The following is a 23233-nucleotide window of genomic DNA, read 5'->3' as shown; positions in this document are numbered from 1 at the left end:
CTATAACCATCATGTTCGAAAGCGAGGTCATTCAAGGTTTACAATGGGTGAACCATTTTCGGTTTTTTTGGGGTTATTTTTGCATAAATGATGTTTCTGTTCCGATAGACATAGATTGATAAACCGGTGAAAACGCCGAACCCCGACATCTAAATACATAATCAAAGTATAGACACAAATCTTCAGACTTTTTTTTTTCAAGCAAATGCAACGGTCTTCTTCTTTGATCGCCCGGGCTTAGAGATACTATCCTTGATACTCGAGGGCTCCGCGGCCTTGTCACCACCCTTGCCCTTCTTCTTTTGACGGATGGAATCCTTGACGTCGTCGAACTTGTTCTTCCGTTCCTTCATGCGGGCCTCGGCCTCGGCCCTCTTTGCCTCGCGGATCTCTTCTAATTGACGTGCCTTCATCATCTTGGACTCAATCTGGCCCTCCTTCTCGGCGTTCACCATGGCGAGAATTGTCCTCATGCCCTCCTGTAGGTGATAGTATTAGTACCGAACTTCCATAAAATGCAATCAATATAACAGAATATGAGAGGTAAAACGTACCGCATCATCGACAAAAGTCTTGCCCTTCTTCTTGCCCTTGGGCTTGATCACTCCAACAGGTGTGATTTGGTTCAACTCGGGCAAATCCAGCTCCTTCTCGGTGTATACTCTCTTCTTCTTTTTCTTCAAGTTCTCGTTGGCAGTCCGGGGCTTGGTCTTCTGTTCCTTGGGCGGGGGACGCTTGGGACCATCTTTCTTGGCCGATTTGCTGACGCGCGAGGCAGAAGACAGAGCGGAAGGCTTGCCTCCCTTTGCGCCTCCTTTGGCGCCTCCCTTTGCACCTCCAACGTTAGGAGCCATTTCGTAGTCGAGGAATTGAACAGGTGATTAAGGTTGAGACGAGGCGGACGGAGAGAGAAAAGCAAAGATTGATAGGGTGACGAGAAATTAGTTGTAATGACTTCAACAACCCAAGACGAATCGAATAACCCTGCAACGGAATCAGAGATATCGAAAAATATTCGACCGGAAAAAAAACAAGAGCAGAGAAACGTCGCGCAAGACGGTCCGATAATCCCCAAATTCGCAAAGATTTTTTTTGAAAAGGCAGGCGGTGAGCCAGTCCCATTCCACCACCAACCTCAGATCGAAACCTCCACCCTCATAGCTCAGGAACCCACGTTCAATTCCCTCCCCGTCTTCCTGCACACAGTGATTGAACCGCACTGGATTGAGTGGGCACTCAACTCTCCTCCAAAATGACTATCAACCCTACCTACCTGGCGCAGCGCACGCGCTCCTGTACGTCCCTTCCACGCCCGATGCGTTCCGCCGTCCACCCGGCGGGATCGTCAATGGAGTCTACCCTGCCCACGAAAAGGTGCTAATATACCTGTTTGTTTTCTAGCTGTCAACTGGGACGATGCGAAATACCGAGTCTTGAAGTCGTACCGTGAATGGCTCCGCGCGGTCAGTTTACCCCAAGCTCCCAGGCCGATACACCTTCTCCCTTGATATATTCTTTTCCTCTGGTCCAGGCGAATATCGCAGGAGCAGGTTGATTAGAGGCTCTTTTTTTCTGGCTTATAAGGCTACAATTTGACCCCGCAACAGACTCAGCTAACGTGATATCATCAAATACAGTCCCCGGAGATCCAGACCATGTACTCCCTGGGCATGCCCGTATCTGCCATCCGCACCAAGATCCGCCAGGAGTTCGAGAAGCACCGCTACGTCAGCCAATTGCCCGTCGTGGATGTGCTTTTGTACCAGAGCCACGCCGAGTTCCAGGTTAGTTCAGTACACCTTTTCTGCCTAGGATATATGACATGTCTCTTTCGACGTGCGGATCTTTCAAGGAGACCATTGAGAAGCAACTGCTGCTTCTTCTTTGTCTCTATTGGATTATCCATTGTCACAGCCACCCCACAATTCCAGAGTCAAATACTGACATCATTTCAATGCAGGAAACCCTTAACTACTGGAAGCAGCTTTCTCATGTTATGAAGTACTTCCGCCCAGAAGAAGACCCTGGCGCGCGGCTACCCGGCAACTTCGTCTCTGGTTTCCTCGAGGGTCGCAATTAAAACTCTCTTTCTGCTCCTTTCTCTCTTATTTCCTATCCTCTTCATCTCGTTTCTGGTCCGCGATGTGACAGTTCAAAGAGCTGCGCCATCGATAGACATGATGTGTATATATTGTCTGAATAAGCCATTCCATTATCTTATTTCGTTCTCTAGTTTCTGCATACGCCTAGCTTCGAGACTTGGTGCTGAACCAATCCTATAACAGCACAATCTTCCTAGCAATATTAGTTTCGTATAACATATCACACGAATAACTCTATCATCATCAAGTATTTCTTATAAATATATATACCAAGAAATCAAAAAGCACTTCTCATGCCCAAGATAGAAAATGTACTTTTCCCTCTACCCAGAAACGCCAATTAAATAATACATATGCAAATAAACAACTTCATGCCTCCATCCGGTTCCCACTCTCCGCATTGAACTGATCACGCGAAGCAGTGAACTTCTCCGTTACGACATCGCACAGATCCATCAGATCATTGAAACCCTTCTCCAGAGCCTCGAGAGCAGTAGTAGTATCTAAAGCCATACGTTAGTAACCATTCCACATTCTTCCAATAGACAAGACAAGAAAGCAATGAAAGCAAAGTAACAGGAACATACCGTTGGTCTGGATACGGACGTTCATCTTCGGATCCGAGGGGTGGGGGATGGTGTAACCGCAGAATTCAACGGCAGGGCTATTTAATAGTTAGTTATGATGTTCTTGTTCTTGGTCTTCCCCAGACCAGATGGAGGAGGGGTTCAATGCTTGCGAGAAAACATCCGGTACGAAATATCGAATCTTGTCTCGCAAGCACGGTATATACTCACTTCTTCATAATTGCGTACCGCAGCGCATTGCCCATGGTGTGGCCTTCGCCTTCGAACTGGAATGAAGCGGCGGTTTCGGTGGCGCCGGGGAGCTGTGGGAAATAATGGTATTAGCTTGATTTCTTTTTTTTTATATTTATGTTTAATATCCAGAGATCAATCGTAGCATCAATCCGGATGTCCGTAGTTCAGATACGTACCACGACAATCTGTCTCTCCTCGAGGATGGGGTCGTTGGACTGGGGCAGCTCGGTGGGCTGCTCTGCATCGACCATGGACTGGTCCAGGTCTTGGGAGTGGACGGATTCAGGCATTGTGTTTTTGGTGAGGGGTGTGAGGTATGTAGGTTGAGCTAACGAGTTCGACGGTTTGTCGAGGGCTGTTCGAGTGGATGCGGGGGTTGGAAGTGGTAGTTGGTGGTTGGCTGGGTTTGAATTTGCAAGACAGGAGGTTAATGTCTTTGCTGTCGTTTGGCTTGGTAGTTTAGTTGGAGTTTTAGGCTAAGAAATTTGCGCGATCTGGATCTCCAAGTCGAAGATTATCGCGAAGAAAAAAAGGTGGGTTATCGATAGTCGGTTCTCACCGCCTACTGTTTTTGACATCTATAAAAGTTTTTGGCATCTATGAAATTGCATTGTTGAGATGTTGTCTTTTGTGAGGATAAAGGGTGTGATAATTCTTTCTAGAAGCTTGTGAGTTATGGAACCTATATAGAAGTGTTATTTTTGTAGTCTTGTGTGTTGAAAGGGTCCCCCAGCCTATGTTCTTATAATATAGTGTATTATACAGTCTGTCTGTCAACTACATATGTAGTTATGTATCGTTCATTTACTAATTAGTCCCCCACTATTACATACATATGCATACAATAATTTTGGGAACCAGGTGAAAGTATAGAGCCTCTTCACATGCATGAGTATCACTCCTGATGCGGGAGATTGAAAGATCTATTCCTACTCTGTCCCTGCAGTACCTACATATGTACCTATATGTACCGGATTTTAGGCCACGGTCGCGAATTTCCCGTTCTGGGTGATCCCTCTTGGCAAACGTAGCTAATGGGTGGCTTTAAATAAACAATAGGGTGACAACAAGGTTCTTTCATCATCGCAGACAGCTGCCAGACCGAATAGGCCAAGATTAATGTTGGAGGCTCCGTGGGTTGCCGTAATAACTATTCTTATCGCAGTAATTGTCAAACAAAGGTAGGGGATCCTGGCCATGGTTATTATGCATGGCCCGAAGGGTCTCTGCGATTTGTCTATCTAACTCTGGTTTTCGGAAGATCGTGGGGTTTCTTTAAGATAAGCGGAGGACATAGACCGGTACTGGTGTCTTGCATTCATGGGCGGTTTGGTAGTCATAATTGGGGTTGTTTAGGTCGATCACAAAATAGGAGTGCTTTCCGGTGTAGATCGTGACCGCAAGGAAATGAGTCGTATTATTTCTATCGTACTGATGGAGGCCATCCTGCACCTCCCAGGCAAATGGACGTATGGATTCTAAATAATTGTTCGGATCAAGAATACTATTAGGAGTATCACCCAGTATTCGCATCGTTCCTACAATAACGTCTGGGGGCAACTCGAACAAGATCCCTTGAATTTGGCCCATAACGTGGCTGCGAATCTGTTGAGTTGAGTCGTCCATAGTGAGGAATAGGAATGATAGTATGCCCGCTGAAAAGGTATGACAATAAGTGGATGTTGCCTCCCTGTGCATATGTGAAAAAAAGATGAAGTCTTGATTGAATGTGTAGTTTATCATTACTTGTTGAGCGGAAGGATTAATGTTCTTCCGTCCTTGCCTTCTCGGGACCGTCCACGAATTCCCCTGGCACGAGCAGCAGTGAAGGTTGGTTAAATATATCTTGAATTCAGATATAAGGTAGACTCTTTTATGTAACGAGTCATATAGGATACGATGTCTATGGGTGGTTGTCACAATATTCCTCTCAGATAGATTAATAGAGACCTGATCCTTATGAAAAGTTCGAATGGTCACCTCGATAGTAAGAGATTTATGAAACAAAGGTACTTATTTAGACCCAAAGGATTCCCAAGGATTTCCAAGGGATCCATAAAGCCCCGGGGGCCCAAACTTTGGGGAAAATATAAGCCATTTGTCAGATTTCCTTTTCATCCCATCATAGAATAGACCCCATCCACGGTACTTTGTACATATGTACATACATACCTAAGATATCGGGAACACCTTTTTAAGAACTGCACAGATGATATACATGCAAGAGCTGGAACCCGGGCACGCACCCATGGTCTGTGCATTTATGAACGCAGGGCCGTGACAGGCCCAATGGAGTGGGCTCTAATTTCAGGCAGATCGGGTCTATTGGATGTGTACAAAGTATTTCTCCATATGGAGTATTCCGTAAGTGAGTAAATAAAGCAAGCCATGAGCTGAATCTCAACCGAATCAACTATGAGTCAACTGAATCAAAATATATATATATTTTTTTGGATGTTTCAGTTTCGGTTTCAGTTTCAGTTTTGGTAGGGTGTACCTCCGTACTCCGTACTCCGTATTCCGTACCCGCATGGGACAGGTGTTGGTGACTTGTTTGGACGCCACACACTAGTGGCCCCTTTTGATATAAGCGCCCGCTGCGCCTGGTTTGACATATAACGCTGCGCGAGTGGATGGAGGTGATGTGACTGTGGTGTTTTATTTATTTATTTATTTATTTCTTTGCCAAGTTCTGGATTGTGCTGGGATATATGATTCGATCAATTTTTTTTGGACAGGAGGTGCTAGTAATATTTGCTTGTTATACTACTGTTAGAGCAAAGGGGATCCACACTCCTAGGCGAATTATACAAGGTCAATGGGGCTGGAAATGGTCATGGTCAGTTGTCCGACACTATTGAATGGGGAGTTAATAGTGCGAGTTAATAGTACAATCTACGGAGATATAAGTAGTACATTAGTCTCTACTCCGTATAGTATAACTATTATATTATAACTATAGTATACTATATAACTACAATAACTACAATAATATAAATCAAACAATAAAAGAATAAAATGAACGGTGGATCCCCCTGGAACAGCCATCTCCTTAGAAACACATCGTGTCTCAAGTTGGGGATCCACTGGGAGGGTCGGGTATCTGGTACTTAGCTGGGGTGACTGCTGATGCGTCGTTCCCCTCTTTGTCCTTCTTGTGATCAACGTACTGGGTACTTTACTCCGTCTACTCCGTTATATTACCCCCCTGGAATAGCTTGGTCGATCTCATCTCATATTATTTTTTTACGGAGTACCAGGGCCCAGACTACTGCTCACACCCCCTCCCTCAAGATTTTCGTCCATTTCTCTCGCTTGTAATTCTGGACTGTCACACTGCCGCCTGACGCCTAACCGCCCTCTTCTCTCCATCCTGTGGCATTCTCTACTCTCCTTGGATATATCGACCTGGCCGATCCCACGTTTCGATCCGCTTTCCGGACCTTTCCCGCACTCCAGATGCCCTTGCATCCCGTGGAGATTTATCAAGTCAATACACTGTGAGAAGTACTTGGGACTTGCGCTCATCTGCGTCGTGATACCATACCCGGAGGAACTCGAATCATTGTCTCCGTCCACCATGTCCACCGCAGTTGCATCTGCAGCGGCCCCCTTGTCATCACCACACCCGACTCGCAACCCTAGCCCGAGAAATCTCCCGTCTTTGGCTCCTCCGAATAATATCCCGTCCAATTTCTCTCCACCCCGGATGTCCAAAAGCCCCAAGCATGGATCCGCGGCCCACGGTTCCCCGACCGAGAGAGGTCCAGCATCTCCGTAAGTCGAGAGACTCAGAGAGATTCAGAGAATCCGGAATTTCACATGCTAACATGATCCTCAGATCCCAAGCTGGTAGCGGAGGCCCACAAATCACTGTAAAGAAGGAACCGGGTTCCTCCCCACGGATGCAGAGTCGGCCCCGGCCTCGGAAATTGGACCTTTCGACTAGTCTTCCATCCTCCAGTGGGTTGACGGTTCGCCCTCCGGGGGGACCTTTAACAGCCTCAATGCAACATGTAGGCCTGGCGTGCCTGTCGCCTGGCTTCCAGACTCACGATCCGATCATGCGAGAGCAGCTGCAGCGCAGCCTCTCCGTGCGGGATCAGCAGCGGTCGATCATTGAACAGCGCATGCAGAGATCAGCGAAAGACGATGGTCCGGACGGTATCAAGCCCTCCGAGTCGAATTTGATGGGTATGCCCAAGACCGGAAAGCGCAGACCTCCGGCCGGCCTATCCATCGTCCCTCCATCCGCCTCCCAGTTTGCAAACGAGCGAGTCATCCAATCTGCTCCACTACACCAGAGTTTCACTGGCAGGTACCAGCCACAGCCATTGACCCGCCATATCGTCAACCAGAGCCCGACCTTGGGCTCGACTTCCCACATGCATCAGCTGCCGGCAACCCAAACAAACAATCGTCTTCCTCCCCTCTCCGACGTCTTCGGTTCCGATACATTGGGTCGCGACCGGGATTCTGGCCTCGCTAATATCCACCTGAACGCATCGAGCACCAACTCCTCCCAATCCAACAATTTGGCACCGATGCCCTCCCCTGGTCTGCCAGGTAACATGTCCCAAACCCCCAACCGACCGCGCGAATATCACTCAGCCGAAGAGGCCGTGCAAGAGATGTCCGGTGGACGCGAGGAGCTCCTGCCTCGCATTGTCCACTATGGAGGACACCAACCTCCCACTCCGCCATCCCCACAAGTACTCCACGCAGGCCCCAAGACCGCGCCTCTTGCCCCAGAACCCCAAGCGCCGCACGGTCCGCCTCCTGCCTCCTTTGGCATGTTCGCTCCGTCAGATGTGACGGCACGCCGGCGCCCTCGGAGCGAGTATGAACACGACAACGGAAGTCCGCCGCTGGGTCATGGCCCCGACTCTCAATACCGGCCCAACCCGGCTACCATGCCCGGTCCGCATGCTTCGTTCCCTGGACCTTTCGGTGCAGGAAGAGACTCACCCGAGACGCAGCGGAGAAAGAAGGATGAATTCCTGGGTCTCTGTGCACGAGCTTGGGATTTGTTCCACTCGTGATGCGACATCGCTCTGTTAGTCTGTCTCAGCAGTGCCTCTTGCAGAGGCCGAGGGTTTGCTCTACTTTGCAAGTTTCAAGTAATGATGGAATTTGCTTGAACTAACTTGCTAGCAAATGCCCGACCCAATCATCCCCGATGCCATCTATAAATACTATCGCATCTGAGGAGTTTTTCTGCCTTGGAATGCAAAGACCTTGCTTTGATGCTATCAAGTCCCAGGCACTCATTTGGTCCTATTGGCAAGTCCAATCCCAACCGAGTCACTGTCTGGGCAAATGTGAATGTTCACTCTCCCCCGACTCATCCTGGACGATCGAGTCGGGAAACCCTTTCCCCATACCCAATGATGCTTGCATCAAATATCATGTTATATATGCTACGACAGTATCGGCAGGGCACCTTGGCACCCTGTAAAAATTTCGTGTTCGGGTTCTTTTATGCATCAAATTTGGCTTTGGGCGTTGGGGGGGTTCTATGCTTCGTACTATACCTTTTGAACTTGTTTTTTGTTTTTTGTTTTTTCTTTTCTGGGAGATAAAGCATTATGGTAATGAGTTCTCTGCCTCTTATTGGCCTGTTCTGAATGCCTTCTTTTCTTCTCTTTGCAACTTTTTGCTCTTGCTATATTGGTCCTCTCCGAGACTGATAATTCTAATGCACATCTCACTTGAGATCATATATACAACATACCCGTGGACATGTAGACAAGATATTCAATATTCATATGCATAATACTATATACTTTTCGATCCTAACAGATCAACGCCATAACCCAATACAAACAAGGTCTACTCCAACCTCCGTCTCTTCCCCCCATTGGGAATACCCCCATCCTGACCACCACCCTCCGCTCCCCTCCTCTCCCAAGGCATCTCCTTCCTCTCCTTAGAAGTCATCTTCTTGCGCCTCCTCTCAAGCGCCTTAGCCCGCTCCCTCGATCCCATCTCCTCATACTTCTTCTCAAGAACCTGCTTCTGCAACTCAGAGTTCTTAAGATAGTAAGGATTAGCCTTCTTCCCCTCCCGAATCAACTGCTTCTCGCGCTTCTTATGCTCAGCCTGTACATCCGCCTCCCGCTTCTTATTCTGCGCAGACCGCAACTTATCCTGCGCCCGTCGAATCTCCCCCTTAAGCTTCTCCTTCTGCTGAAGATTCTTCGTCTTCCTCATCTGCTCCTTCAGATCATTTAGCTCAGAAGCCCGGTACTCGTCCAAGAACGCATACGCAGTCCCGCCATGCGGGTGTTTCCCAACACCGCTGTGGCCCATGACCGCTGCGTCGAAGCGCGGGTCTCGGGACCGCGGTGCCGGCGGGAGTTCCACGGCTGTGCGCTTGCGTGTCACGGCCCGTTTGGAGGATTGCTCCATCGGCGCGTGCTTGGAGGTTCGGCTTTTCTTTTCTTTGGTTTTGGATTTCGCTGCGGCTTCGAGCTTTTGTTCTCGTGCTTCGCGGAGCTTCGTGCGGATGTCCTCGAGTGTTGCGGTCGTGTCGTCTTTTGGTGTGCGCTTGTCTTTGCCGTTCTTCTCGCGCATCGAGGCTTGGGCTTTGGCTAGTGCGCCGAAGGAGATGTCGGCTAGTGAGGCTTTGAAGTCGTCGCCTGAGTCGTGCTCGGATTCCGGTTCTTCTTCGATGTCTGAGTTGGCTTCGGACTCGGAGCCTGTTCCGGCGTCTTCAGCTTCGGAGTCATCCGCTGGCTGGATTTTGGTTAGCTGTGCTTTCTAGAGTAAATGAATGGTTGGCTTACTGATTGGATGGAACCGTTAGATTCGGCATCAGAGCCATCCTGCGAACCCTCCTCGGAACCTGATGCTTCAGAGAAGACCTCTTCGTCTTCTGGCCGAGCTCGCACTCGGCGATTGAGAAGATCGGAAATAGCCATTTTGTTGTTGCTGTCGTTGGAAAACCCCGCGGAGGAAGAAGAACTGTCAAAAAGAAAAATATTGCCGCTCGGGGCGGTCAGAGCGATAAGAACTGATTAGATATTTTTCGCGATGCCCCGATGTTGCGAAGAACGTTCTTAACTAAGTTGCGCTTATTGTTTTATAAATGTCCCTGCATGCTCTGCGTGGTCGAGCCTTCCCTCATTTCCAACTTACAAATTTGTCATCGCGTCACTCTGAGCCTCTTCCCAGGGCAACCAATCAGGTATTGCCTCCACTATCATTCGCTACGTGGATAGCATGTTCGCCAATTGTTGATTTATCTCTGACTTGCCTTTAAATAGCTTCTCCCAGTGTCGAATTCTGGCGCTCTGAAATCACGACTGAGGTTCTCTACTTTACTCTCGTCACGTCCTACGTCCTTCAAGCTGTCTCGCGCGAACAAAAGACTGAAGCGTGCGTCTAACGCCGCGGATCTTGAACACCAGTCGAATCCGATCCCACAGTATGCCAATTCAGCCTATTATGTGGTGAACATGAACTCTGGATCAACACAGAATGGACGGGGGGCTAGCCGGCCGGCTTCCTCACACAGTTCTTGGGACCGCAATGCGCCCCCTCGGGATACACATCGGAGTGCGGGATATGGGGACTATCCTGTACAAGGCAATCCTCCACCGTCGCAGTATACTCCTGCACCGAATATGAACTCGAACTTCGGTTATCAGATTCCACCGGCCAATCAACAGGCCTATCAACCTCGGGGCCATGCTCCTGCCATGCAACAGCACCAACCACAAATACCTTCAGGGCAAGGTCAACAACAATTTGGCGCTTTTAATACTTTACCGCAAGATCCAATGGGCATGGATCAAGCTTTCTTCCAAATGGCACAGAATATGCCCTGGATGTATCCGGGCTTTGATAGCGGGACGCCATTTCCACCCCCATTTCCCCTCCTCCCTTTCGATATGAATGCCCCACTACCCTTCCAAAACACCCGACCCATGAGCACAATGGCCGGTGGCACAGGGCAACGGCTCACGCCGAATGTTCAAAGACAAAGATCGCCAACACCGCCAGTCAAAGTCCCACTTCCGACATTACAATACACAAATCAGGCATCATTGAAGCCAGAGAAGACAGAAAAGCGACCACTCCTCGTCATCCTTGATCTCAACGGCACCCTCATCTACCGCAAGCTGCGCAAATTCCCACCGAAATTTGCCAGACGCACTGGTCTAGATCACTTCCTAGCGATGCTAATCGAGAACTACAAAGTCATGATTTGGTCCAGCTCCCAGCCCCCAACTGTAAACGCAGTCTGCGAGCAGATCTTCCCAGGTCCCATGCACGACGCTCTCGTCGCCCGCTGGGGACGCGACAAATTCGGCCTCACCGCCGGCCAATACAACAAAAAGCTCCAGGTCTACAAGGAGCTGCACAAAGTCTGGGCGGAGGCAAATATCCAAGGCGCATTCCCAGGAAACGAGCATCTGAAAGATCCCCCGGCCGCACCACCAAGCAGCAACCCACTACGTAAGAACCGCAAGCAAAAGCTTCGCGAAGCTGAGGCTGCAAAGCTTCCCGCGGGCCACCGTTGGGACCAAACCAATACCATCCTCATTGATGATAGCAAGCTCAAGGCTTCGAGTGAACCGTTCAATATCCTCGAGATTCCGGAGTTCGCTAATGATCCCAATATCGATGAGACGAAGCTCTTCGCTAAGGTGCTTAATCGCCTTGATTATCTCGCACACCACGACGACGTGAGCAAGGTTCTCCGTGTCTGGAATGAGCGTGTAGAGAGGGGCGAGGGTAGTATTCTGGAATTGGATATTGGACTCCATGAGGATTCTGTCGACAACGAGGACGGCGGGATAAGTCTCCTCCCAAAGCAGTTGAATGGCGGCTCTAGTGGGGATCCCATGACCTTTGATGGTACAAGCGATGCCCCTGCCCCTGCCCCTACAATTTCTAAGGCCAAGGCCAAGAAAAATAGGAAGGCCAAGGCCAGAGCAAAAGCGGCCGCCGCCAATAATCTAACCCAAAACACGACACCCGAACTTGCCAGTACTGCACCCATCACAAACCCGCCAGCCACAAAGCCAACACAATCCAAGCAGAAAACAGAAGACCAAAAGACCGAAATCAAAATGTCCCGAAAAGCCCGCAAAAGAGCCAGGGAAGAAGAAAGTCTCGCCATAAAGGCCGCCGCCGAAGCGGAACACCGAAAGAAACACGATATTCCTATACCAAGTTCCGAAAATGAGACTAGCAAGCAACCCGTTGCCAGCACCGGGCCAAAAATACCTGGTCTTGGTCTCCTTCAAGTTCAACCTGCCAGTCTCGCTCAAGTTGAACCTGGCACAAGCCAGAAATCCATCCGTCGCAAACAGAAGGCTGCAGACAAAAGGGCTCAGTGGGAAGTTGATCCTCCCACTTCTACTTCTGGCTCTGGACCCGGTTCCAAGACAGTCCTCGAATCCGCCTCTGCAGCTGCCCACACAGCCAATGCTGCTCACATCATAAAATCAGGATTATCACCTGAATACCTCCCTCCAGACGCGGATTTGACTGTGGGTATGAAATTAGATGTTGCTGAGTATGTTCCACCGGATTTTGTGACTGATTCAAGAACTAAGCATAACCGCTCGCCGTCGCCGGTTTCATCGGTTGGATCGAGGAATTCTTTGCTTGATCGGCTTGAGGAGGGGCTTGGGATTGGGGTTGTGAAGCGTTGACCTTGGGTAGTATAGCTGTGATCAAGGTTGAGGCTTGGATTCTGAGAAGGATCTTTTTTTGTTCTGTTTTTTTGGTTTGGTTTTTCATAGATATCCCGTCGTGTGTTTTTTTTTTTTTTTCTGTCCTCTTTTAGAGGTCTTGAAATGATAGTTTATATGTTTCATGACTGGTTGTTGAGGATATTATATGTATGCATAGCCAACGCATTGGTTCGATCATATCATATTAGTCTCGTTTGTTTATATGTAGAGTGAGGTAGACTAATACACGAGGGAAAAATAACAGGATGCCATATAATAGTCCCTTCTATACATCTATCTCTACCTGTATTCCCTCAATTAGCTTCTCTACAACATATGGTGGTCACTCGGAATATTAATATTCCAGAAGTCAACCAATAAGGGAAGCTTGTCAAAACACCTCTCTGGATTTCTCATAGACATTCTTGTCCAAAAGTAACTTATAATGCAGACGTTGATGGAAAGAATCATTTCGACCTTTACGATGACCTCACGGTATCTGGACCGAAGCTGGTGGATTACTTTGGGAAGAATCTTTAAATTTGTATTTTAAGTTATCGGAAATTTTATACTACTTGTTCGAAACAAAATCTGATAGCTTGATTTTTGGTGCAACAATGCTTACGGGATCAATTATCAGTGGCATTCAATCCGTATAGAGAAACTGTGTATTCTGATTCCTATCAAATGGAAGAAAGGAACTCTATCATTTCCGTTGCCTCTTTCCTGAGCGCAGCTTCTTGATTCCCACCCGCTGATCTGAGGGTTTGCAAAGGTCTATAAACAATTTTACAATCCGGGATAACTGTTTGGCGTCGATGAGTGCATGGTGCCTTTTCTCGCAGAGATAGTCGTCCTCCTTGAAAAGTACCAGGAGGACCATTGGAAGAGACAGAGGAAATCGCGTGCCTTAGTGGTAGGTAGTACCAACCACCCTCTTCACGTTATCCCGGAACTCTTTCAGGAGCAAGCACATATTCTCATCCCCATTACCGATCCCTGCCAGTGAACCCATTTGTCGGGGTGTATATATAGATTGAGAAAGAGCTTCACTATCCGGGATAATTGCTGGACATCAACTAGCGCATGGTGATTATGCCGTAAGAGTGGATAGATCTCTTTGAGAAGCAACAGCTTATTGAAGAAGGTATAATTTGGGATCTGACACCTCCTTATACCAAAAAGCTTAATGGTGTTGCAGAGATCAAGAATCGACACCTTGTTGAGCCCTTGGCTGCCGTCATGGCTGAATATTAATTTCAGAAACACTACAGGCAGGGATAGAGGGAATCCCCTGCGCTGGTAGCAGGTCTTGTCGATCATTATCTTCAAGTTAACCCGGAACTCATGATAGAGCAAGCATACCTTTTCATGGGAGAATGTCATGCAACCCTTCTTGTTTCAGCCAGTCTCTGAACAAGATAGGTCAAAGCGCCACGATGCCCAAGAGAGGAACACTGTGTTCTTGGAGGTACCGGATTCCTGGAGTTTTGCAACCACACCCTTTGAATTCCAGTCGATGAACCCGAAACGGCAAACTGCTTGGATTGTAGGGCGAGGGTCAGACCACCGATATGCCTACCAGTTTCCTATTTTTGGAAGCACCCGGACCGGACAGTCAGAAGTAATCACAGAAGATTACTTCTAACTGCCCACATAGTCCTGTAACAACTTGGCTGGGCGAGCATGATACTCATCCATCCAACAGTTGAATTCGAGGGAAGAGAGAACTTGTTCAGCCAATTGGCTTTGCACACGGTGAGACAGATACCCCAAGGTTGGAATGGATAAATGGATGGGATCCCATATCCTGAAGATGCTTTGCGTGAAGGATGGATGTTTGGAAATGTAGATTGTGAACCAAACGTCGAACCACTGAGCGACAATATGGGCCTCCCACATATGTACCCATAAAATGCGTGGGCGTGGTGTCAGTTTTGCTTTATTGATACCTGCCAGTCGAACCAAGAATCTCGCCTATGAATTTGTAAAGAATGAAACAATCTCACAGAAGCCATCTCATGAGAGCCTTGGCCTTTTGGTCGAACTCATTAAAGAAAAAAACTCCTTCAGGAGTGGTACAACGGCAGGGGGTACAGCGGCTGCATTGTGGCGAATGACATACGATCTCCAATGCAGATATGGATTTTCGGGTATCTTTTGGTAATGCTGAGATGGAGTAGGCCAGGCAGGTCTGTTGGTCGGCTTGCTAGCCATACCTGGCGATATGTATCTCTCACCACACCAAGCAGAACTCGAGCCGCGCTGTAGTTGAACCTAGAACAACGACGTGTTGCGCAAATGGTATGAACTCGAATTTCTTTTTGGATGGATAGTACTGAGACGGGGCAAATATATGGATACGAAGATCAGCATCACGCTTTGGCCTGGGATCTTGTCGAGGACCAGCACGGTTGGAGGCGGTAGTTGTCTGTGGGACGTCCTGTGGATCTCCATATCGTCTCCGTCTTTCTTTTTCACTGCGTAATATGTCATTTCCAAGCCTTGTAGACGATCAGTTGTGCTCGGTATTGGCCGTGGCAGGCCTGGATATGGTTGTGGCAGTTTGGCTCAGCCAGCTTGTTGTGGAAGAGGTAGACAGAAGAACAACCGGGTCCAGACTTGAAGAAAAAGAAGGATGCTACCCCATAGATGCTCCTTCCTGCAACGTAGAAAGCTTTCAGTTTGGCTTTGGGGTAGCCCGAGAGAAAGATCGGAGATTGAAGACAATAACTCCGAGGCCGAAGGTTGGTGTATGTCGGATGTGTCTGTCGAAAGGGCTAGGAAGAAGAAACAAGGAACATGAATGCAGTTCATGTGCATGCCATTTTATTGTGTCAAAGGTTCTGAGTCAATGGAGGAAGGTGGGAGACAGAAGCAGATTGGCTGCCCCAACAACAATGTATATCATTGACTTTACTCTCAGATCTCACTCATCTCATAACACCGGAGTCACAACATCATATGTTAGCCAGCACTGAGGACAACCAGAGATGGCCTACCAGGTCTTTGTATGTATCACCGATGAACGAACCAGAGCTGAAGCACGGGAGGACTTGTGATTCCCATACATAATGAAGACTGCGGGTAGTAGGTGTATGTGAAATGGAAGTGAGGGATGATGATGATGAAAGCTAAGTGAACCGTAGGAATATATGTATAGGCAGCTTGAAGGAAGACAGCTTGAAGGAAGACAGCTTGAAGGAAGACAGCTTGATTGATGAGCGGGCGGGCAGAATGGTGGGTGTGCGAGAAGAGGATGGTTGTATAAGGAAGAAGTAGTAAGGAGGTATCTAGCAATTTATATCTGGACCAGTAGGCAAACAAATGCCAAGACTCGATGTATATGCGAACGACAAAGCAAACGACAAAGGCAGTGTTGGGGGGATAAGGAACCAAGAACGTGCCGACACAGGTAGTGTCACAACAATCCTGGGTAAAGGCACACATCTCGCACAAGTTAGATAACTCCAAGACTTATTTCTACAAAGACTACGTGATAATTCACAACTACACAGGGAGAATAAACATGCACTCAAGAATTCAGAGAACTGTCTCTGTTCTTTCATTGCTAGAACTAAACTAGCAGCGACCTGGCCGGCTGGGATTGTCATAGTAGCAAAACCCAAACCAGCTCAGTCGATCATCATTCCGCGTTGCAACGTATTCATAACCGTGATTCAACATCAACACGTAAGACCAAAGGTCAAGATATTTGGAAAATCCCAAAGAATTTCAGGCAGAGGAAAGAAGAGAATAGACGTGAGGCGTAGGATGTCTTCAAGCACAGCACGTCCATCGGGGTATTGGGGGATGAAATTTTATAGATGGGGAGGGTAGATCGGGGCGAACGCGCTTATTTGAAGACGTGGCCATCGGTCCACTCCTTGACCTTTCCGTCAACGGTGACGGGAACGTCCTGGGCCCACATGTCCTCGACGAGCTTGCGGTCAGCCTCGTTGGAGGGGTCGAGCTTGGTGAACTCGTAACCCTCGTAGTCGGGGCCGACAGTGAAAGCGGGCTCCCACTCCTGGCCGCGGGTCATAAAGGCACCGTAGACGACACAGTCGTAGTTCTCGCCGTAGACGGACTGGGCACCGAAGATGTACTTGCGGGAAGCCTCAAGACGGGTCTGGAAGCCACCGATCAAGTTGTTGGCCATGAAGGTGAGCTTGAGCTCGTTGTTGTAACGGTAGTTAACCTTCCAGAGAGAGTACTCATCGGCCTTGAAGTGCTCCCAGAACCAGGGCATGGCGACGGTGCGGGGATCCTCGTTGGAGAACTTGCGCTTCCAGTCATCAAGGATGAGAGTGGGCTTGCCAAGAGCCTCGAGGGGGTGCTTGGGCTTGGGGGCCTCGGCGGCGGGGGCCTCAGCGGGGGCAGCGGCAGCGGGAGCAGCGGCCTTAGGCTTGGGCTCCTTCTTGGGGGCGACGTACTTGATCACCTCCTCAGCGAACTTGGGGCTGGGGAAGACAGCCTTGAAGGCGTCCTGGTTGATAATGGTGTTGTACCACCGGGTGGTGGCGGGGTTGGCCTCACGCCAGGTCTTGTCAAGGACAGTGGCGAAAGCACGGGTAAGGAGGGCGGCACCGAAGATATCGGCCAGGGTGATACGCTCACCAACAAGGTAGGTGTTGGCAGTGAGGTGAGTCTCGAGGGCAGAGACGGCCTTGAGGGCGTTCTTGGCGGCCTCATCGACAGTCTTCTTGTTGTAACCGTCAAGACCCAACAGAGGGCGGTACCAGGCACCGAACTTGGGGAGAACCTCAGTGTTCACGAAGGACATCCAGCGGAGGATGGAAGCGTAGTCCTGCTTGGTCTTACCGAGAAGGGTGGTCTTCTCGTTCTGGGAGGTGACTATGAACAGGACGTGTTAGTCAAGTTGCTTTGAAACTCAATTGGGTCCAACAATGGAGCAATCAGAGGTGTCGATGACACCATGTGTCCAATGCAAAAATAAAAAAGGGGTGTGGTCGAGTCCAAATTTTCCCGCAGAGCGGGGTAGCCAATATTTTTTTTCAGAGTTGTTTTTTCTCAACAGTTGTTATAACACAAGAGTTATAATTCAGACAGGGATAACTAATGGTATCTCATCATAAAGAAGAGAGGCATAAAAATGGACCGAGGGGCGTGGTGGAATGCATTGAAGGGAGGAAATGTTCACATACCATAGACGGCAATGGCAATAACCTCAGAGAGGGTGAAGCCATTGGCACCCTCGAAGGCGGGGATCTTGCCAGTGGGGTTGAGCTTGAGGTACTCAGCGCTGGTGTTGAACTCAGCGGCAGAGTTGGCCTCAGTCTTAACCAGCTCCAAATCGAGGTCGTTGTGCTTAGCAGCGACCAGGATGGAGATGGTGCGACCGTTGTCCTAAAGAATATTAGACATTGAATCAAAGTAAAGAGACGAAGAAAAACATACAGGCAGACCGTAGAGCTTTCCGAAGGCCATCTTGAATGTAATGTGTGGAAGATGAAGAAGAAAAAAAGAAAAGAAAGAAGAGAAAGGAGAGGGGCGAGCAAGTTTTTTGTGCTGGCGGGACGACTTCGGTGTTCGGAGGAACTGATCTTGCCGGAGCCACAGTCACATGACCCGACAAAAAACATGACACTCGGAGACCATCAACGGCCTCCATCTAGGACCTCAAATCCGAGTTTCAGCCCCGAATTCCCCGCCAATTCCACCAGCCATGGCGTGGCACAAACCCACCAGCCTCGCACAGGCGATGCAATCCCTCCGCCTAACCTCAACCCTCACAAAACCCTCAACCCAAGCCTCCCGAACAACCCTCAACACCCTCCGCACGCGCACCTACGCAACAGAAGCCGAGTCCGTCCCCGCGGCCGCAGCCCCCGAAATCAACTTCGGCTCCTTCAACCAAAAGCCCGCCCGCATCATCCCTTCCTCCCCATCCTACTTCTCCGGCAGCCCACGGTTCATCGACCACGTCCTGGCGCTGGAAGCTCTGCAAGCGAAGCACGCCGCACTCCCTATAGTGGCTACGAGCGAGGCACCACGCATGGCGTGGTTCAAGCTCCCACAGTTCCGCGACTACGTGGGCGAGCCCGTGCCCATGAAGAAGTACAAGTCGCTAGTCAAGATCCTACAGCGGCTGAACCGCATCCAGCCCGATATGGTTCCTGCCGAGGTGCGCGATACTCTCGCCACGTTCCTGCGTCCTGGTAACCCGTATGCGGTGGAGAATGTTCCCCGGACGGTGGATGAGAATGGACGTGCGCGCGGGAAGGGAAAGAGGAAGGAGTCTACGGCTGTTGTGCAGCTTGTTGAGGGTGAGGGTGAGGTGCTGGTTAATGGAAAGAGTATTGTGGAAGCATTTAAGCGGGTTCATGATCGTGAAAGTGCGCTTTGGGCGCTGAGGTGTACGCAGCGATTGGATAAGTATAATGCCTGGATTCGGGTGCAGGGTGGTGGTGTTACTGGCCAGGCCGAGGCTATTACATTGGCTCTTGGTCGGGCTTTGCTGTTGCATGAGCCTGGGTTGAAGGCGGTTCTGAGGAAGGGTATGTTCTTGGTTTTATTCTTATATCTCACTTTATTGACAAGTGCTAACTCCGATTCCTTTGCAGCCGGTGCCATCACAGTCGACGCTCGTCGTGTCGAGAGAAAGAAGCCTGGTCACGTCAAGGCCCGCAAGATGCCTACCTGGGTCAAGCGTTAAAGTGGTCAGCGAGATCACTCGAGCATTTCCTATTCCTTTTTTGTTTCAATACTGTATTATTCCACCACGGTACCCCGAGTTCGCGACTTGTTTTATATCCTGTACTCTCAATGCATATGGGGCATCAATTCCAAGGTTTCATTGAATCAGCGTGTTGTATATCCACTATACCTAAGGTCCACGTTCTACTCTCTAAATAGATGGTAACAAGTATGGGTCGTGGGTAATGAAGCTCTTTTTATATATCTTCATCTTTGGTCTTGGCCTTTATTCGCATGATGGAAAAAGGCACGGGAAAAGACACTAAAATGGATACCAACTGAGATCAGTGAGATCAGACCCTATTTTGAGTTATCCAGAACTTTATTGGGTCAAGATTGAAAGCATAGATGCGGTAGTAGAACGAACATCGTAACCGCCTATTGCGAGGATACCGATTAGGACAAAGATTGAGCGATTGAGCTCTACATCGTACAGTTTGAACAAGCACTACAACTCCAACCTCCAAGGTAGCTAGCTCACTGCAATGTCACACCTATGAACCCTGAACAGTGAAAATGTGAAAATAGTTCATATTTGATATCAAGTAGATCGACTCCATCTCAAATCCAATGCTTGGAAAGGGTATTCTAGCTCGAGGATATGCTAGCTCGAGGATATGCTAGCTCGAGGATATGCTAGCTCGAGATACAAATTCAAAAAGCCGAAAGCCAAGAATGAACCATTTATATCACATACCGAAGCAACAAGCAGCAAAACTACCCATTCGACTAAAAAGATAGAAAAGAAACGAAACTAACCCAAACCCCAAATCCAAGCCCAAGCCCAATTCCAAAACGGGAACACAAAGGTCCCGTTCCATTTTTTGCGCCAGATGCCCTTTGCCCTTTTTTTCGTGCCCACGCCCCAATGCAAAGCCAATTCGGATCGATTCAATCCAAAGAATAGAGATGGTGATAGTGATAGGAGATAGAGATATAGAAGGTAGAATGAGATAAGATAGGAAAGAATAACAGAAGCCAAAGAGAACCACCCACAGACAGAAGACTATGAGACTATGTACAACTCGTCAATTCGTCATTAGGGTATGGTAAATGGTAACTAAGCGGGGAAGAGGAAGAGGAAGGTTGTGATAATTGTGATTGTGATTGTGATTGTGATAGAAGCCATGGTTGATGGCGGATGATTCGGTAATAGTGGCATTGGTGACGGCGAATGACGAGAACATGACAATGTTGGATTTCACACAGCCACCTCGTTAGCTCAGTAGATAGACGATAGGTATAATTTCGAAGAATCAAGCGCTTCGGGCCAAGATAGAGGCAGCAAATGATCGCCCCTCTTAGGAGGGACACGGAAGACCGATGACCGAAGACGGAAGGAGGGGGCCGGTCGATCTCTCATCAGAGCGAATGGGAGATTGGTTGGTACCCAACAAGGTGAGAGGTGACAGGTATACCTCTTTGCGATGTCAAATATCGAAATCGGGGTTGGCGCGACGCTAGTAGGCAATAGCCTCCGCGTGGCGGCGGCGCTTGGGTGAGATTGGCCCAATGCGTATAGTCTCCGATCGTCAGGGCGCAATGTCTTTCTTATTTGGGAGTGGACCCAATTTGATGTGACGTTATGAGGTGTTTGGATTTTTTTTTTTTGCAGTTTTCTCTTGGTTTTCAGCCTTTCTGCTCTTCTTCTGTTGCCTTCTTGGGACTTGGTTCATGGTCGTGGCACTGCCGTGGCTTCGGGCCTGGCAGGGATGTGGTGGAGGTCGGGACTACTGTCCATGAGATCAAGACATTGACCCAAGACTAGGTTTTTGTGTGATTAGGAGGTAATATAGGTGCATTGGAGTATAGCGCAAACTCACCGGACAGTATCTCTTCTTCCCATATTCCCATTTGATAATCCACCAACCCGTGTGGTTCAAATTGATCGCAAAGCTGAATTAGGTCTTTTCCCATAGTCTCCATGCGATCTCGTCGAATTAGACTTGTATGCGCAGGTTGCTGACTTGTCGCAATCACTTCCATAATCAAATCCTTCTGCTTTTGACAGAGGGCTAGCCAGCATAGATTGAATTCGCTCCATAGCTTCAGACGGTCGGAGTACTGGATGTTATCGTCATGGAGGAGGCCTATGTATCAAATAAGAAGGATTAGCTTCTCGCTGTAGACCCACCAAGGTGTCAGATAATTCATGCATGATGCATTGGGGGTAAAAAGAATTAGAAAAAGAAGGGTCCAGTTGAGAGTGTTACTTCTGTGCTACTAAGTGAACACACTCATAGTAGACTGTAGACACTTGTTCCTCTGTATTCTCCGGCGGGGCAAAAAAAAAAACAAAAACAAAAGCAATACAAAATATTGCAGGCCGAAAAAAAAAGGGTGCATCTTACCAAGATCCCGTGCATTGGTCACAAGCCACTCGGAAATTTCAATCAACGATCCTCCGGCCTCTACCAATCTTCCGGCTCGCGTTTGATCAAAAGTGCGACGCAGGATGCGTTGGTATCGTCCGATGGCCTCCTCCAGGCTAGGTTGATCCGACTGCTGTTGCTCGGACTCTGTTTGGGGTTGATCCAATCGGTTCATGGACCCGGAACCGATTGCAGTGAAATCAGAGATCGGTGCAGGAAAAGACTGGGTGGTGTTCGGGCGTGCCATGGGACCCGGTTGGTTATAAGGCTGGAGTTGTGCATTTAGATAAGGCGAGAGTCCAGCGACCCCAGACCCTGCAGATTCCTCTGGCGCAAAATACTGTGGAACGGCAAATTGGTTCGACAGGACATCTATCGCTGCAGACTGCCGTGTCGGGTACTGTGGCACAACCTCGAATTGACCTTGGGTTGGACCCTGCTGACCGAACCCGTACAGCATGGTAGAATCATACGGTGAGAAAGCAGCGGGATCCTGAGGCTGCGCACGCCGTCGCTGATGTTGAATAGCCGGCGCTTGTTGAGGTCGTTGAGCCCGTACATAGTCCTGGGGTTGGTAGTTCTGCAAGTCATTCGACTGCAGGGAACCGCCGTGGAAGGAGCTGCCTGTGTATCCGTAGTCGTAGGACATCGGGACTTGCTCCGGGGGTTGCGACATCCCCGTTTGGTCTCCACGTGGTTGTATGGCCGGGTCAAAATTATCTGTTGCACGACCAGGTGCTCTGGGAGCGGCATTTCCAGACCGAGACATTGACCTTTCATTCTGCTTCATACGTTGATCGCCATCCATGAGGCTGTCCCAGGATCGCTGCAGATCAAGCTCAGCCCAATGCTTGGGGGACAGCGGTGGGCTTGCGTAGTATGCCAGCTTGGATGATTTTTGAGGGGAATTCCAGGAAATCTTTTCTTTTTCCCACGGAATTCTTCACCCTTTGGGGGGTGTGGGGGAGAGGAAGATAGGAGGGAAAGAAAGGATGAGACGTGATCCTTGCGGTTCAAGTAGACATTCAAATCCTGTCCTCTGACGCAGCCGCGACACCGATTTAAGTAACAGAGAAAACAAATTATTAACACAATATAATCGAAAAGGAAAAAAAAAAAATAATAATTAAGAAACAAAAAAAAGCAGGTGAAGAAAGAAAGGGGAAACACCAGAAGTATATGTAATTAGGCAGGAAATCAGGGCAAAATCAGGTAGATAGAGATATTAAAAAGTTGGGTGATGGATCTGAAAAGAAGATGACGAGCTGATCGAAAGGATTCCAGTAAGAGTAAGATAGATAGATCAAGTATGTGTATAGTCCAGTCCTTGAATGGGTCTAGTATAGTTATAAATGGGTATAAATGGTGTATAAGAGTGGATAGTACAAGAGAAAAAAAAGGGAAACATCAAGGGGGAAACAGAAGAAACTAGGGCTTTTTTCGGGCAAAGAATCAAAATATAATGAAAATGTTAAAATGTTAAAATGTCCAATCTCAAATATAAAACATTCAAAGCCCTAAAGTCATAT

At 48.6% G+C, this 23233-nt stretch overlaps 11 protein-coding genes across 11 annotated transcripts; 5 read left to right on the top strand and 6 right to left on the bottom strand.

The window, feature by feature from the left end:
• Positions 1–197: 197 nt before the first annotated feature.
• Positions 198–854, bottom strand: loc1 (the record flags this gene model as incomplete). The annotated part of the gene is made up of 2 exons (XM_040954398.2): positions 198–479; positions 555–854. 2 exons carry the CDS (start codon positions 852–854, stop codon positions 198–200), a joined length of 582 nt encoding a protein of 193 aa, XP_040815284.1.
• Positions 855–950: 96 nt separating this feature from the next.
• Positions 951–1213, top strand: N7455_011534 (uncharacterized protein; the record flags this gene model as incomplete). Its single annotated transcript, XM_065606694.1, has 2 exons — positions 951–1107; positions 1140–1213. The coding sequence occupies 2 exons, from the start codon at positions 951–953 to the stop codon at positions 1211–1213; spliced, it is 231 nt and encodes a 76-aa protein (XP_065459860.1).
• Positions 1214–1252: 39 nt separating this feature from the next.
• N7455_011533 (NADH dehydrogenase [ubiquinone] 1 alpha subcomplex subunit 6) lies at positions 1253–2080 on the top strand (the record flags this gene model as incomplete). The annotated part of the gene is made up of 4 exons (XM_040954519.2): positions 1253–1295; positions 1402–1463; positions 1638–1784; positions 1961–2080. 4 exons carry the CDS (start codon positions 1253–1255, stop codon positions 2078–2080), a joined length of 372 nt encoding a protein of 123 aa, XP_040815165.2.
• Positions 2081–2471: 391 nt separating this feature from the next.
• N7455_011532 (DNA-directed RNA polymerase core subunit RPC19) lies at positions 2472–3213 on the bottom strand (the record flags this gene model as incomplete). Its single annotated transcript, XM_040954316.2, has 4 exons — positions 2472–2605; positions 2690–2766; positions 2900–2991; positions 3100–3213. 4 exons carry the CDS (start codon positions 3211–3213, stop codon positions 2472–2474), a joined length of 417 nt encoding a protein of 138 aa, XP_040815168.1.
• A 985-nt stretch (positions 3214–4198) lies between these two features.
• Positions 4199–4549, bottom strand: N7455_011531 (uncharacterized protein; the record flags this gene model as incomplete). The annotated part of the gene is made up of 1 exon (XM_065606693.1): positions 4199–4549. One exon carries the CDS (start codon positions 4547–4549, stop codon positions 4199–4201), a length of 351 nt encoding a protein of 116 aa, XP_065459859.1.
• Positions 4550–6503: 1954 nt separating this feature from the next.
• N7455_011530 (uncharacterized protein) lies at positions 6504–7965 on the top strand (the record flags this gene model as incomplete). Its single annotated transcript, XM_040954267.2, has 2 exons — positions 6504–6700; positions 6765–7965. 2 exons carry the CDS (start codon positions 6504–6506, stop codon positions 7963–7965), a joined length of 1398 nt encoding a protein of 465 aa, XP_040815068.2.
• Positions 7966–8755: 790 nt separating this feature from the next.
• rrp36 (putative pre-rRNA processing protein) lies at positions 8756–9846 on the bottom strand (the record flags this gene model as incomplete). Its single annotated transcript, XM_040954504.2, has 2 exons — positions 8756–9661; positions 9712–9846. The coding sequence occupies 2 exons, from the start codon at positions 9844–9846 to the stop codon at positions 8756–8758; spliced, it is 1041 nt and encodes a 346-aa protein (XP_040815187.2).
• Positions 9847–10383: 537 nt separating this feature from the next.
• Positions 10384–12591, top strand: N7455_011528 (NIF domain protein; the record flags this gene model as incomplete). Its single annotated transcript, XM_040954414.2, has 1 exon — positions 10384–12591. One exon carries the CDS (start codon positions 10384–10386, stop codon positions 12589–12591), a length of 2208 nt encoding a protein of 735 aa, XP_040815194.2.
• Positions 12592–16468: 3877 nt separating this feature from the next.
• On the bottom strand, positions 16469–18063 carry N7455_011527 (putative translation elongation factor eEF-1 subunit gamma; the record flags this gene model as incomplete). The annotated part of the gene is made up of 3 exons (XM_040954360.2): positions 16469–17469; positions 17781–17982; positions 18034–18063. 3 exons carry the CDS (start codon positions 18061–18063, stop codon positions 16469–16471), a joined length of 1233 nt encoding a protein of 410 aa, XP_040815072.2.
• A 177-nt stretch (positions 18064–18240) lies between these two features.
• N7455_011526 (mitochondrial 37S ribosomal protein uS9m) lies at positions 18241–19513 on the top strand. Its single transcript, XM_040954313.2, has 2 exons — positions 18241–19133; positions 19200–19513. The coding sequence occupies exons 1-2, from the start codon at positions 18302–18304 to the stop codon at positions 19289–19291; spliced, it is 924 nt and encodes a 307-aa protein (XP_040815056.1). The 5' UTR covers positions 18241–18301; the 3' UTR covers positions 19292–19513.
• Positions 19514–21004: 1491 nt separating this feature from the next.
• On the bottom strand, positions 21005–22512 carry N7455_011525 (uncharacterized protein; the record flags this gene model as incomplete). Its single annotated transcript, XM_040954483.2, has 3 exons — positions 21005–21096; positions 21156–21422; positions 21684–22512. 3 exons carry the CDS (start codon positions 22510–22512, stop codon positions 21005–21007), a joined length of 1188 nt encoding a protein of 395 aa, XP_040815104.2.
• Positions 22513–23233: the final 721 nt, after the last annotated feature.

This window comes from Penicillium solitum (genome assembly GCF_028829755.1).
Source record: "Penicillium solitum strain IBT 25940 chromosome Unknown utg000009l_segment0_segment0, whole genome shotgun sequence".
Taxonomy (NCBI): domain Eukaryota; kingdom Fungi; phylum Ascomycota; class Eurotiomycetes; order Eurotiales; family Aspergillaceae; genus Penicillium; species Penicillium solitum.
The sequence above is the reverse complement of the archived record's forward strand: the minus strand, read 5'-3'. Positions and strand labels throughout refer to the sequence as shown.

Bases quoted from the DNA above. Each gene is read 5' to 3' on its own strand.
- N7455_011526 (XM_040954313.2), top strand. From the start codon at position 18,302: ATGGCGTGGCACAAACCCACCAGCCTCGCACAGGCGATGCAATCCCTC. The intron at 19,134-19,199 runs GTATGTTCTTGG...ATTCCTTTGCAG, and splicing joins GAAGGCGGTTCTGAGGAAGG to CCGGTGCCATCACAGTCGAC.